Below are 16,062 nucleotides of genomic sequence, written 5' to 3'. Positions count from 1 at the left end.
CGCACCTTGCGGCAACAGCCTTTAAACAAGCAGGCAAAGCCACAGGAGCAAGAGTGGCAGAAAAATAAGCCTCAGGCTTTGCATTTTCATGCAATTGAGTCAAACCGAGAGAACGAATCCCTCCCTCTCACCACAATACAAAGAAAAACATTTGTTACCATCCAGCTTTCCCTGATTTACTGTCAGATCTGTGAAGGCACGTTTGCAGTTGTCATCCAGTGGTACCGGATCAGTCACATCTTTGTTTCAGCCTCTGGAAAAGCTTGGCCAAAAGGGAAAACTTTGGAATCCACTGACAACAGTAGCCAACCACTCCCAGGAACATTCTGACTTATCTCTGAGTGATAGGGGGATACATTGTCAAAATTGCTGCGATTCTCTCTTGCAACGCCTTCCTTACACCTTCGTCAATGTGGTGACCTAGGTTCAAAACTTTTTTTTGCAATTCTTTAGTTTAGCTGGAGAAACTTTGTGTCTATTCTCTCTTAAATGATTCACGAGAACAATTGTGTCTCTCCCACAGGCTTCTTGTGTGTTTGTTGCTATAAGCAGGTCATCAGTGTATTGGACTAAGAATGAATGACAGGATATTTTAAATGATTCCAGATTATATTTCAAAATCTGGTTAAAAATAAAAGAACTCTCAGTATACTGTTGAGGGACATTCCAAAACACGACTGCCAAACTGAAATGCAAAGTGAAACTGGCTCTCCTCATGTGAAGGGATGGAGAAAAAAGCTTGCCAAAGACCAATCACGGTGAACCATTCTTCTTCACATAGAATTGTAAATAAAATCACTGCTGCATTCATCAATCCAGCATTCCACATGACACGGAAGATGTAATATCCAATACAAATCAGTCATGCGACACAGGCTGCAAATTGCCAAATGTTCTCATTACCAATGGGTGAAAAATATTCCATCTGGTCTCATCCATGCAAATTGAAACATTTGTATATATTACCAGTTTTCACAGTTCCAAATGTACTGAGCTCAAGGCCAGGTTCCCAAGCTCTCTGTGTGTTAAACAGGAGAATATCTATCACTAAGCTAGCTTTCTCATGAGATTCAAGTTTGAAAGAAATGTTCAATACCTTACTAAACATTAACTGCACAATCATGAAACAGGGCCTTGTAGGCCTCACTTAGCCTAATACGGGTGAATTAAAACAGCACATTCATGCAGGAATTTTATCACATTTAGCATCCTAAACCATAACTCAGCATCAATAATCTACCAGACTTGTTCATGTTGCATTACGTTCAAAAACGAAAAAGAATTCTGTTAACGCTTTCATATTACTATAACGCATTACTGCATTCTCTGTGTTTGCACATCACTTTTAAAAGACTTCTTACATAAAATCTATTATTGTTTAAGTGTACAGTGTTAGATTTCATCATGAATGATAACATAATGAAGAATTAATTCCTTAAACATGAAGGTAAAACGCTATACCACATGCTTTTTGACTACTGACCTAGAATGAATGGGCATTAATATGGGTTTTCAGTGCACCACGTTAGAACTAAACTAATAATACTTTCATTAACATAATGCATAAATTTCCACACATAGATGATCACAGCAAGATGAGGAACTACAAAATTTTCTGCTGCATCACCGCCATGTCTATGATCACCTTTAAATAAAGCAAACTTTCTTCTTTTCTAAATTTAGCCCATTTTCCATAATGGAAACGGATGAGACAGGGTTAAAAAAGGAAAGTTTACTTCTTAAAAACGTTTCAGAGTGACTGTGGTCCCTTAGACCACTGCCTACTCCCTAACAAACTACTTCCCTTTTGTGAATGGGTTCCCACGCCAACTCACCAGTCATTTTTCAATATTTAACAACCAGATTATGGTCTCATCACCTTGTTGCATCTCGTTTTGATTTTCAGTTTGGAACGAATGCCACACGCCCCTTGCAAACTGCGAAATAGTATCCATTTGCAACCCTGTTATGGGAGTCAGTAAAAGCTTGCTGACTCCTAAAGTAGGATTAATTACATTAGGAAAGTGCATTTTGTAGTTGCAAAGCTTTTTATTTTGTGAATCTCTGTATTTTTGACTTCAGAATGGATTAGTACTTCTGGTCCAGGGTTTAGGTACTGAAAACAGCACCGGTCGTATCAGATTGTACGCTTGATTAACATACAATCTGAAAATCGAACAAATTTGTAAGCCATTATCCATCCAGCGACCGTAATGGCCATCTCTAACATAAAACACTGAGGATCGTGATAATTATTTGCCACAAGATTCAAAACAAGTTCAAAACTGCCTCAATTTATAAACATTGGCCAATTTTTTAGCTATCTGAATCACTAGTGGGGCCACTTTAGTTTTGTTCCCCCAGCGTATTTTCTGCCCCCGTCCAATCTTGGTTCTCAGTAGACATTGTAAGGCAAAATGAACGCATGTAAACTATATAAATACTAAATAGGTAACTGATATGATGATGTATTGAAACTGGGAATTAAATTACATATAAATGAACACCATGAAATAATATATTCTAAGTGATGACCTCCTCAAAATTTTAAAGATATCCATTCACAGAGGAGTTAAGTTTTGCAGGGACATCTCTTTTTCCTATCTCACATTTTAATTTTAGCATGTGCAGTATATTGAAAAACCATAAACGTTCTGGCCAGTGGTTCCTGAAGGAACTGAGTAGTAAAGGAGGTGGCTTGTAGCAGGCAGAGCCAGCTGCTTGTAGCTGCGCAGTATGCACATTTTTGGGTTGCGCACGCAGCGCTCTGGCCTGTTGTAATCTATCTGTGGGGTTTTAACCACACCCACAGCACACCCATCATTATCACTCGTTCATGGGCTTGCCTTTCAAAAATCCTTTGTTATCAATGGTAAATGCTTTACGTTTGTCCCTCTTTGAGGCAGTTTTGTTACCGCCATGGCCATCGACCCTGTTACATTGATAAATGCACTGTTGCTGACACATTTGACTGTGAGTGAACTTCTTTTTCTTTTTGTGTCTCTCCTTTGCGCTCATGCTGAAGGCGGCTGTGGCGCTTTGAATCGGCTCACTTATGTCAACAGTTTTTCTTTTCATTTTCAATTTATGTGGCAAGAAAAGTCCAGTTAGAAATTTACAACGCTAATATCTCTAACTCGACGAATCGTGAGACCCATTGCATTGCACATGCTTGTTTGGCTTTACTGTTCGATAATAGATTGTGGGAACTGCGCAGTGACACTGTCATTTTCCTGGTTTTGCCTCGAGCATTTTGATTGATGGTACCATCCTGGAAAGAGAAAAAGTATTCTTACTGGTAGATATGACCGAAACCAGTCCGATAAGCACAATGGAGAATCAGCCAGGAAAGCCATCCAATGGTAGGACCACGGTGTGCGGGAAAGATAATGTCCCCACACCCCCTGTCCCCATCTGGCGATTTTTACCAATAACGGTTCCTGGCCACCTGAGAGTGAGGGACATAGTTTACAGAGTGGACACCTGTGCACCATTTATAGAAACGGGCTAGTAACTTAGGGCCAGATGTCCGAAACAATTTTCAGGTCGCAAACGGCCTATTGGACCGCCTGCGAATGAAAAAATTCACTTTTCTATGTATCAAAGCAAAATGTGACTCAGTAACTTGTTTACCCAATCACATTTTGCTTTTGCGATTCGGTATTAGGAAGGGGCGTTTTTAGACCGTCCCTTCCTAATACTGAATCGCACTGGCATGTAGGAATGTTTTGCGACTGTGAATCCTGTCACAAAAACATTTGCAGTTACCACCAACTTCAGGTTGGTGGTAATCCGTTTGCACACCCATTTGTGAATGCAGGCGTGAATATTTTACACAGTAAGTGGTGGTCCCATGGACCACTGCCTACTCTGAAAAAATTAAAAGAAAACTTTTATTTTTCTTCTTTGAATTGCATCCCGTTTTCCTTTAAGAAAAAAGGTCTGCATTAAAAAAAAAAATGCTTTATTTAAAAGCAGTCAGACGTGGTGGTCGCCTGTCCCTAGCAGGCCACATCCCTTTGAGTGCGGCCATTCCCAATGGGATTGCAAATTGCTACCTACCTCATCAGTATTCCCCATTGGGAATCGCTAAATGTGTCTGAGATACATTTGTACATTTCATTTTGCGAGTCTCTAATCGTAACTCGCAAAAAGTCGCAATTAGAGACTTGCAAAATGAAAAGGACATGCATCTGGCCTCTAGTCTTATTTCACTCTCTCTCATTTCATACACCTTAAAATACCTTTAATGTGGGTTCATTCAACTTTATCATTACATGGAAAGGAATTATTAGAGAGCACCTACTCATATCTTTTTTGTTTTATTAAGTTGGCTTTAGCCGAGAGCTTTGGATATGACAAAAATTATAAATATATTATGCCTACTTATTGGGGCTTTCAGCGAGCCCTGTTCCATTATTGGGCTGTTGCTGTGTCATTTATGTCTGGACCCTCGACCCTTTCCACATCATACAGCTGAGGTGAGTGGGTCAGCCCACTTATCTGTACGTGATGGCATTGTGTTTTTTCCCAGAGAGCACATTCACACAAATTTAATGTAGTTTCCTTCAGTACCAGCGATTGCATGGCAAGGTGTTGTTTGAGACCGAAAAATATTTTTGCTTTTACCCATTGTTAACTTCTTATATTGATGAGGGTCCAATAGAGCCTCAAAAATAAAGTTTTACAAAAACCATGACAAAACATGCATTCACAAAGCCAAAAGACTGACAGCCAATGCCAGATCAATGGGGTTTTCTAATACTGGTTTGAAGTGCCAGCTGTCAATTTGGCTCCCTTCACATGGTCACCCGTTAAGGAGCCGAAATCACACGGTGGCAGGAAAAACAGATGGAAAGCACTGCACAGAGCGGATTCCAACTCTTTTTTTTGGAGGCTGTATGCAGACGATCCCCCTAAAGGGGGTGTGAAAACAGTAAAGAGTGGGTGGAACTCGCATGGTTTCACTTGTGTAATGCTGCGGAGTTACATAAAGAGTCGGGGAAATTCCACGGAGTTCTGCGAATGGGTGGAATTGGGACGTGTTGCACTGCTTACACTGATTTTTAGTGCTGGGAGCTTGTACCATGCTATAAAATCAGCGTAAACGGCACCATGCGGCATGCTAGAGGGCACTGCTCCTTTTCCCTGCTCAAGTAGATTTTCTGCTCGAACTGCAGCTTTCTCAACGTGAACTATTGCAACCTGCATTGACCGTCCACGTTGAGAAATCTTGCTGGGAGTTGTTCTAGCTCCTGAAAATCATGCTAGGGGATGCCAATTCATGCTTGCCAACTTGACGTTGGCAAGACACACCCAAAAAACACTCCGCCATGCAGAGTTTTGCTGGACTTCTGTGCCCCAAGTGGAACTTGGAGTAGGTAGAACCCCTTGAACTCTGCTGGTGGACCGGAATTTTTTTACCCACCCTTAGAAAACGCCCCAGGGCATAGGTGATAGCCTATGCTGGCCTTTTTTTTTGGGTAGGGTGGTGTGAGGGTATTTGTGTAGGGCACAGTGCTTCCTAGGTAGCTGTAGGTCCCCTTTAAAGCAGTTCCCTCTCTTCACACTCTGAAATTTTTGGCACGTTTGCAGGCCTGATATCCAGTGACTCAGTCACCTTTAGCAGGGAATGAATTTACATGTTAGTATTTTTATTAATATTTAAGCACATGAATCAAGTTCTGAAATGTGACTTGAGACTGTAATCACCTGTTGTGACAGTGGTTGTAATTTATACTGATAATTCCTACTATGGTTCGCTGCATGTAGGTCTCTAAAAAATAATAAACCTCTTCTAATTGCTTTCCTGATATTTCATTGTGTTGTTTTCTTACAGATCTCAAAGTGGCACAATCAGATCGAACTGCCTGGACTGCCTTGATAGAACCAACAGTGTTCAAGCTTTCTTTGGACTTGAGGTAAGAACTGCGATAAAAACATGCCTTTAGTGCTGTGGTTGATGTAGTAAGTGCTGTGCAATGTTATGAAGTTATAACACCTTCATGCTTCTTCTAAAGAATGTTCCATAGATTTAGGTATCTTGTTGAAACCAAATAATTATTTGCCTCAGCAGTTTATGCCTTTGTTATTGAATATGATCCTCCTGTTCAATGGGTTGTGAGGCTTTTTACCTGCAAATGCTGCAGCTGCGTCTCACATAAAGGGATGCAAGACCTCTTCTGAAGTAATGAATGCAGTTTCTTAACCAGTGATCCGCATTCAAAGGGAACATTGCCTCCATTTTTCCTCTCCCTATGTTTATATTCTAGGAGCATGCACAGAGGTATGTCTTTCCCTAGCAGGCACATTAAATGGCTTCCAGCATAAGGTGCTGAACTTTTAGAACGCTCAACTGGACCATCACAGGTCATTTGTCCCCAGAGGGTGGGTGCATTCACAGACTGTTTAGGGGTGCCTTTAGTCTCCTTCCAAATTATGCAGGATTGCCTCGATTTGTGTACGTGCATCACTGCCTGTAAAGGGGACTTGAAGGAAAACGCACAGATGAGGTACACTGTGACTCACCACTGCAAGTTCTTGCAATGCATGGACTATAACAGTGTGTGGTTTCATGGGACTGGTTCATGCCAGTGCAATCATATTTACTTGAGCACAAACTCTGTGCATGATTTATCAGTCTGTACCCTCTGTTCTTAGAAATAGTGCTTCAGGTGTCCGTATCCTACAGTTTAGGGACAAACCATGGAATGGCTATCAGGCATTTTATAATTAATACACAAATGGTATAGGCACAGTTTTGATGTTTTACTGTTGTTTTTACAGTTGTCTGTTGAACCTATACGTTGTTTGCTAATAGAACATTTTCTCTTTATATTTATTTAGATTTTAATAAAACAACTAGAGCTTCTGGGTTTAGCTGAGAAGCCACAGTTGGCCACACGCTTCCAGGAAGTGTTCCGATCAATGTGGTCTCTGAATGGCGATTCTATCAGTAAGATATATGCTGGAACAGGAGCACTGGAGGGTAAAGCAAAGGTATTGCTTTATTTAAATTAATGCTTACTGATTTTCTTTAGCCTATTTTCCACATTCCTGTGGTACCAGCATTCAAGGTCTGCACACAGTACACAGTGCCTCAGATTATGTGTGTTTAATGCCCCCCCCCCCATCAGTGATCCCTTTTCTCCTCTGCAGGGTCTGGAGGGATCATCATCTCTTTTTACCTAGGTGAACTACTGGTTCATGAGGACTTCAAAGCAAAAGGTGTTGACTCTAATTGTTCTCTAGCATTAAATCTTTCATAGATTCAGATGCTTGAATCATTCCTCATCGTCAAAGTGGGAGTCCCTCTGTAACTTTACTACAGTAGTACAAGGCACTGACAGCTTAGGAAGGTCATGGACAGTGCCCTCTTTCTTGGTACTTACACTTATTTAAAGGAACCAAACTTCAGTCAATAAGCTGAAAGTGGCCTCTGCTTCATCTCTCCTACAGGTTATGACACTTCAGATTTCTACCCTACTTTGTATAGAAGGGAGTTTTAGAGCTTGTCTCGTTCTTCAAGTCAGATAAGTGAACTTTGAAGTCTTTGTCTAGGGCTTTAGATGTACATATGAACTCAGTTGCTTCTGGAAAAGGGAACAGTGAAAACATTCAAGAGAAGCCTTTTTAAAATTTGTGATTCTTATGCTAAAATGAAGGTTCTCTCGTAGGGGATTGCTATTTGTAATCATTAGCACTGAATAGTCATGCCCATGTGCGGGGACCCTATTGCACTTTTTCACAATATATCTTCTTAAGTGCAGATGTTCACCTTTCTTCAGAAAGGCCTGCAGAGTCACTAAAGAGAGAAACATATTATGCAGCCTATAGGAACAGGCTGCAGTAGCCCAATTACTCATCTTGTACTTATAACAGGGACCTGGAGATTATATATGTATATAATTTCATGTTGTTTTTGTAAACCATCATAGAAGTCTTTCACAAACCCTTTTTTGGTAGAATAGAGAGCTGAAGTAAGGCATGGCAGTGTAGCCCATAGGCCGCCATTATTTAAGTTAAAATAGAGGATGCACCTTTTAGAACCCATAGACCACCAGTATCCCATCATACTGAGCTGATGGCAGTTGCTTCAGTTCTTTTTTCCGGCTCCTGCTAACAGGACCCTGAAGCATTGAGCTCAGCCAATGTTTGGCTTTTTTCCTCAAAATTTGTTAACTGAATTTAGTTGACAACAATTTCATATGATGTTTTTGGTCTCTCTCTGGCTTTTTCTGTTTGTCCTGACCAAAAATAGAGGTATTTTGACAGAAAAATGCATCCTCTTTTTGACAAAGGCCCAGGTTGTGGGAAAAAATGGCCGAGACAGACCCTCATGACATGTGTATTCACTGCCTCCCTGAAACTCATGTTCCTGAGACTTGTCACCACTGCAGGACTATTTCAGATGCACCAATGCACCAATGGTGAGAACAGTAACCTCCCTCTGGGGCTTGATGGCTTTTTGCATCTTTCTCAAACCAAATACCATTCACATGCGACCTCTGCAGGAATGTCTCCAGGACTACTGGGACCAACTAACAGGCAATTAGGAACACAGAATACACCTGTCCCTTCATGCAAAGCTAACCCTGAAATGGTGGTGCTCTCCAACCAATCTACTTCAAGGTATGCCATTTCATTAGGAGATCCCTCTTCAAACTATAGTCACGGATGCCTCACTACTGGGATGGGGAGCCCAAATGGATCACCTCCATAACAAGGGCAAGTGGTTGCAGAGAAAATCAACATACCATACCAGTCGCCTCAAGCTGCGCGCAGTCCACCCGGTGCTGAAGGTATTTCATCTGTCGTTCAGATCCTCATCTCTGCTTGTTCAGACGGACAATAAATCAACTAAGTACTACCTCAACAAGCAGGGAGGAACGAGGTCCAAGCCCTTGCCACATGAGACCCAGATGATCCAGAAACTGCTTCTATCCAGGGACCTCACAATCATGGCAACTCTCCTTTCAGGTGTCCAAAATGCTCAAGCAGACTCCTGCAAGAAAACCACAAGTGGGTCTTAAACCACAAATCATCATTCAGCATTGGGAAACTCTGACAATCAACTTGTTTGCCACCGCAGAAAACAGAAAATGCTGAAGCTTCACCTCGAGGTACTTCCAGCCAGGGACACTGAGAAATGCGCTATGGATCAACTGGTCTGGCAACTTTCTCTATGCTTTTCCACCTATTCCCCTGATCTCAACATTACTCATCAAGTTGTTCCAGTCAACGGCCAAGATGATCCTAATAGCTCTGGAGTGGCCACATCAGTGGTGGTTCACAGACCTCCTTCACCGTGCCATCCATCCACATCTCAAGCTGCCTTGAGGACTAGATCTACTAACAAAGTTCAGAGGCCAGATGGTACACCCCAATCTCTCCTCTTTGAATTTGGCAGCATGGCTCTTGAGCTAGTGCAGTACAGATACTTGAATCTGCCGCTGGATGTCCTTAGAGAGACAAAGTGGTCTTAAGTTGGAAGAGATTTTGCATTTGGTGTTCCTCTGAGAACATTGCCCTTCATCTTGCCAGGGAAATGTCATTCTTCCATACTTACTCCATCTGGCAAAATCTGGCTTGCAATTCTCTTCTTTAAAGGTTCACCTAGCAGCCCTTACGGCCTGCAGAAAATGTCTTTCACAAACCTCTTTCATCAAAATTCCCATCATCTAGGATTTTTCTTTTTATTTTTTTTAGAAGGTTTGAAGAATATTTTCACTCCCATTACGCGTCCTTCACGTCCCTAGGAGCTTAACATTGCACTCTCTCGTCTTATGCAGGATCCAATTGAGCCTATTCACAAAGCCTCCCTGCAACACCGTCCTTGGAAAACAGCTTTCTTACAGCAATAACATCAGCTCGCAGGGTTAGCGAGATCCAAGTGCTTTGTTCTCACAAATCATACACAGTTTTCCACTCTAACTAAGTGGTTATGAGAACTCACCCGAAATTCCTCCCTAAGGTTAGCTCTGACTTCCATGTTAACCAGACCATATATTTACCTTCATTCTTTCAGAATCCCTCTACTCCAGCTGAATGAAGTCTTCATTTCCTGGATGTGAGAAGAGTTTTTAAGTTCGACCTCAATAGGACACAAGACATCTGTAAATCGAACCAATTGTTTATTAACTATTGTCCAGTCCAAACGGGCTTGGCCACTTCTAAACAATCCATCTCTCGATGGGTGGATTTCTGCATGCTTTTGTGCTATCAAAAAACTAACAAGACTAGCTAAGCATAAAGCACACTCCACTAGAGGTAAAATGGCTTCAGCTGCTTTATAAAGAAATGTCCCTATCACAGATATTTGCAAAGCAGTGACATGGAGCTCTGTCCATACATTTACCAAACATTACTGCTTGGATTCTGATGCCAGAGCAGATGCTCAAGTAGGACAAGCTTCTCTTAGAAATCTATTTGTGTAAAACTCAACAAAGTTACCACCTCGGTCCTCTCCACTGCCTTAAGTAGGGATAGGCATGCACCCTATTCAATTCTTATGACTATAAATGGAAATAGCCTACGAGAGAAGGAATAGTTTCTTACCTGTAACTCCAGTTCTCTCGTAGGGGAATTTCCATTATAGTCATAAGCAACTCTCCCTCCACCCTAATGGAGTGGACAGAAGTAACCAGTAGACAGATATATCACACACACGTTGCCTCAAAAACGAACTGAGGCAACTGACACCTGCTCAGCATGATGGGATACTGGTGGTTTCTAGGTTCTTAAACGCGCAGCCTCTATTTTAAATCATATAATAGTGGCTAAAGACAAAATGTTATCAAAAGTTGATCCGGCTTCTAGTACTATGAAGACCCTCAGTGATGGTGAGGGGAGACTCCTACAATGGATTCAGCAAAATAAGGGTGCTGAACACCCCTCTTCAGGAGATGAATCTGAGACCAGGTCCTATAAATCTGTTGTGAGAAAAGAAGAGAAAGCATTACAGAGCTGAATCCTATAAAGAAAAAACAAGGCTGATGGAATCTTCCTCTTGTGAACTTGCAGAAAAGAGACACAGAAAGGGTCAAATGAAGTCTGCCAGCACACATGCGACAGCGAAGGAGCGTAAAAAGAGACATTCTCCTTCATCTATGCAATCACCATCGTCTCTGCTGATTAAAAGAAATTGAAGATTACCACACCATAGACAGTAAGCCCGTCAAGTGCTATAACTTCTGCCTGTGTCAATGCCAGTAAAGGCGAGGAAACAACTGACAAGCACACCTAGGTCTGAGTCTGAAAAACTTCACCAGAACTATAATAGACAACAGATATGTTAATGACAAAAGTGTTGACTGAAGAAAACACTGACCCATTGACGACATCCTCACTGATGGTACAATCGCCAGCACCTCCATTGACTTCTACATCTTCTTTAACCATGACTCCTCTACGACTGGAGCATACTCCTACATATAATATTCCACCTCTGCCTCCAGGTAAGCTACTGGACACTGAAGCAGAAGAAGACTCTGAACCAAATGACCCTTTTGGTGCGACCTATAGTCCAGGGCAGGTGAAGATTGAATGACAGGACATGGAAGAACAATAGGCATACTTGCCTGAGTTACAGCATTAAGCCTTCCGTCTAAATTTTCTACAACAGCCCTGGGAAGAAACAGAGTTCTATGATCGGTACTATATTCCTTATGAGTCTTGTATGAAAGCAGCGTCTTATGATGGAGATAAAGGTAGATCTTATAACAGACAAGATTCATGTTCATGATGATGAAGCCCGGGGTTCTTGAATCTTAACCTATGGGTACAATAGTCATCCAGACCCCACCCCTGGTAGTATGGATCTTTGTTCACCAACCTGAAGAGTTAACTAGATGCCAGCATTTACATTATTTGTCATAAACAGTGAAACCATTAGTCTCCGCAGGAAATAACAAGGAGAATTTAAATATATTCAAAAAGGATTTATTAACAAACTTTTGATTAAAGTCATGACATTAATCCATTAAGAATTCTAGTTCAAGCGTCATTAGTTACAATTTTAAATAGTTCAAAAGTTCATATTTCAAGACATGAAAAAATAAAACATTAGCAAGAGTTACATAAATAATTAATCATATCCACAAATTGTGTTCCATCAGTGGGAATTCCAAATCAAAAATAAGAAGCATAAGTCAGAAAAAAGGCATTTGGTTGGGCAAATAAAGTAAGGTGTCGGCTTCAGAAAACCAAATAAAGGTATCTGAATGAGAGAATATAAATGCTGGGGCATAAAGCCTTAGAACTCAGTTGAGGAGGTCTGCAGAGATGAGAAGGGTCTTCTCAGTCAAAGTCACTGAGCGTCTTTCCTTAGGACATTAGAGTGTGAGAGAGTAAGCGAGTAGAGGAGTCGAGGAATCTAGCTAGTCTAAGGCGCATGCACAACTATATTTCGACAAAATCAATCCAGCTTGTTTCCACTGTACAAAATCAGTCCGTTTTCTCCAGACTCTGGACCCAGGTATACTCTCCATTTTTCTCATGACTAAACGATGATCAGTGCATGGACAGGTCCTTGAATTGTTACACAGGACAAACTGTCGGCTACAGTCATCTCTTATCACAAGTCTTCCATCCTGGCATCTTCTCTTCCATTGGGAACTTCACTGTCAGTCATCTAATACATACCCAAACACCTATTCACTAACGAATAGAAGGGGTCAGAAAAACACAGTATCCTCAGTGGAAAGAAAAAATATAACATGCAAAGCAGCTACAAAGAATATGTGTACAGGCCTCTTTACCGGAAACAAGTAAAAGTTGCCATACAAAATGGGATTAATATTTGGCTAACTTTTTAATTATACAAACATGTAATTCAGATGCTGCCTATAATGACTGAATGCAGTCTCCTACTACAAATTATATAATTAATATATGCATATGTTATTTATCAATGTCAATAACTTACAGATGCATTAATTATGCTAGTGAAACATTTTTGTTCTCTCAGTGACTCTCTTCACGATTTCTTTCAGGCTTTCAACATCAGATCACTCATACTTCTCTCCAGCAGGCAGCGTCTTCACCTGATCCTTCACAAATGGTATCAACATAACAAGTTGATCACCATCTACCAGCAACCGGCACAACCTTTCGTAGAAGTGCCTCATGTGCTGATGCATTTGACGCATCTGATGACTAATATGCCGTGGTGATGGTGCCGAAATAGCCCCATTAGATACACCAACAGGTGAAGAGTGGGTGCATACATTATCCCTTTCACAAGCCCATCAACACCTCCGCCTATAGATTCACCATTAGGTGATCTCAGCCTGTTCCATATTCCAGTAAATAGGGCAGCAAAAAGATTCTACTTGCCCATTGCCATCAAAGAGACTGACTGTTTCATTTATGATTTTAAGGAACCAGCTAGGTAATCGCTCAAGGTGATTTCTTTGGTGAATCACATTTTGCAAGAAAAAACTGATGCAAACACCAGCTACAGTGACAGCAGTGGTGCTAATAGATAGTAAATACAAGATTCCAGAGCATTACCAAGATTTGGCTCCCCGGCCATCCCAAGGCCGACTCAGTCATAATGCTGGTGGCACAGCAGCGTTCCAGGAAAGAAAGCCACAGAATGGACTTGGCAGGCAGATTCTTTCGTATGGTGGCTATGTCTCTCAGAGCTGCTAATGCCATGGCAATAATAATCAGATATGATTAGCAGATGTGGTCTGATAAAGTCACATATCTGGACCTACTGCGAGAGGACAATAAAAGGGGTGAAAGCTATTCTTCTTGAGGGAGAAAAGGCATTGGCTGCACTCATAGACTCAGCAATGGACAGGTCAACTATTTGCTTTAGGCAGTTTGCTGGTGCTTCCATCTTATGAAGACAAGGATGGCTTAGAACTTCTTCGATTAGGCAAGACGTCCAGAGTAAAATCATGGACTTGTCATTTGATGGAGAATGTCTATTTGGAAAACATGTGGACGGTGCTTTGCAAAATATTACAGCCAGATCCTTGGGGACTCTGCAGCAAGGAAAGTCTCATTCCTTTACAGAAATACAGCTATTCAGAAGTCTAAATGAAACATATAGGTAACCAGGGTATCAACTGTCCTATCAGCCTCTGTTGTATCACCAAGATATGGCCCCCATCAGCAACAGCAGTTTTGATGTAGACAAGCACATCCTCAGTTCTTTACTAGGTAACCACAACAACACTGACAAAAAGGGCCAGGACTCCAGATATCTCTTACAATTTCAAGGCACCGCATATCAATATAGAAATGCCCAAGGTATTGAGGCCTGTGGCAAGCAGAATCGCTGCCTGCTACAACCATAGACAAACAAACTACATTGTTAGACATAATGGATTCTGATCATACTCTGGAGTTTATACATAATTCACCAACAGCTCCACTATCCAGAATAAAACAAAATCGGCTACACTTGTTGAAGGCAGACATTTGCAACATGCTACACAAAGGAGCCATGGAAATGGTTCCACAACATTATCAAAATGCCAGTTTTCATTTCCCCATAAAGAAGAAAATCCCAAAACTGTGGAGGTGTTTTTGATTTATACCACCTCAATTGCTTTCTAAGAAAACACTCATTCTGAATTCTGCATTTCCAAGAGATTTTACTGTTTCTAATGAAGAATGAATATGTGGCCTAAATACATCTTGAAGATGCATATTTCTACATTCCAATGCACAGAAAACAAAAACAATTGCAGATTCAAGTGCTTTCCTTTGGCCTTCAGAACACACCTAGATCTTCACCAACTGCATGACTCTAGTCAATGCCCACCTTTGGTTGGATATAAAGTTTACCTTTACTTAGATGACTGAATGCTCAAAGACTTGTTCATAAACTCTACAAGGAACTCAATACTAGCCTGAATCAAATTGTTGGAGTCACTAGGTCTCCAGCTCAACAGAATCAAATCTTCTTAGGACTTTTCTTAGGACTTATAATAGCCACCTCGAAATCAAAAGCTTATCGATTGTTAGAAAGACAAAGGGATCTAGCTACACTAGCAAAACAAATATGGAGGCAGAATAGTACGATTACTGAAACAACTTGTGTTGTTCTGCATAGTGCTTACACCACTTACCAGACTACACATGAGATCTATCAGGGAGGAATTTGACAACCAGTGGACTCAAATTTCTGGCTTCTTTTAAGACCGGGTAGCTGTAACTGCAAAACTGAAACCGGAGCTCCCATGGTGGACATCACAAGACTATACAAGTTCAGGACTCGCATTCCTTCTGCCACAGTTTGATTTTTAGCATCACCGCAGGCACCTCCATGGAGGGAGGGATTGCTCACCTACAGGAGTTTTCTGTTAGAGGGCTTTGATCTCCACAGGAAAAACATTTACACATACATGTGCTTGAGCTCAAGCAGTCAGACGAGCTCTACAATCCTTTCTCCCTCAACTTCATGGCTCTGAGGTGTTAGTCAGAATAAACACCACCATCATGATGTTCTGTAGAAACAAGCAAGACAGAGCACACGCAAATCTTGTTTAAAGAAGATAATGTGGCACTGGACAATTTACAGTAGGAATAACAAACAGGAGAAAGCAACGATCCATCAGAATAACTCAGCAGAACTCCAGAAGAATGTCATGAGTGGTAGTTGAAGAGCAATGACTTATAGGGAATATTCAAAGTCTGGGTAAAAACCAAAAATAGTTCTCTTTGCGACAAGAGACAACAAGAAATGACACTCTTGTGCAAGCAGGCACCACAACTAAAATTGTAGGGGAATCCTCTTTTAATAGGATGGTGCAAGATGTTTGCCTGCACTTTTCCATCTATTCCTCTTCTTCCAAAAGTGATTGTCAAAATGGAAACGGAAGCCTGTAGGCTGATCCTCTTTGTCACATGACCAAGACAGTACTGGTTCAAAGCCTCGCAGAAACTGGCATAGACACCGTCTGTTCTACTACAATCAAGGATAGATCTCCTGTCCAGAAGTTGATGTCAGATTATTCACCACAAGCCACGAACTCTCAAACTAGACTCCCAAGTTTCATGACTTCTAAAAGATAGATATCCAGGAAGACTGTATAAATATATTTG

The 16,062-nt window shown here is 41.2% G+C and overlaps 1 protein-coding gene across 8 annotated transcripts in view; it reads left to right on the top strand.

Annotated features, from left to right (window-relative positions):
* SYNJ1 (synaptojanin 1) overlaps positions 1-16,062 on the top strand; it is a 767,318-nt gene that overhangs the window by 174,616 nt on the left and 576,640 nt on the right. For all 8 annotated transcript variants that reach the window (XM_069204034.1, XM_069204040.1, XM_069204035.1 and 5 more), the window contains exons 10-11: positions 5,840-5,921; positions 6,847-6,999. In XM_069204034.1, coding sequence (XP_069060135.1) covers positions 5,840-5,921; positions 6,847-6,999 — 235 coding nt within the window. The remainder of the gene's footprint in view (positions 1-5,839; positions 5,922-6,846; positions 7,000-16,062) is intronic.

The sequence above is a fragment of the Pleurodeles waltl genome, chromosome 8 (genome assembly GCF_031143425.1).
Source record: "Pleurodeles waltl isolate 20211129_DDA chromosome 8, aPleWal1.hap1.20221129, whole genome shotgun sequence".
In the NCBI taxonomy this organism is placed as follows: domain Eukaryota; kingdom Metazoa; phylum Chordata; class Amphibia; order Caudata; family Salamandridae; genus Pleurodeles; species Pleurodeles waltl.
The sequence above is the reverse complement of the archived record's forward strand: the minus strand, read 5'-3'. Positions and strand labels throughout refer to the sequence as shown.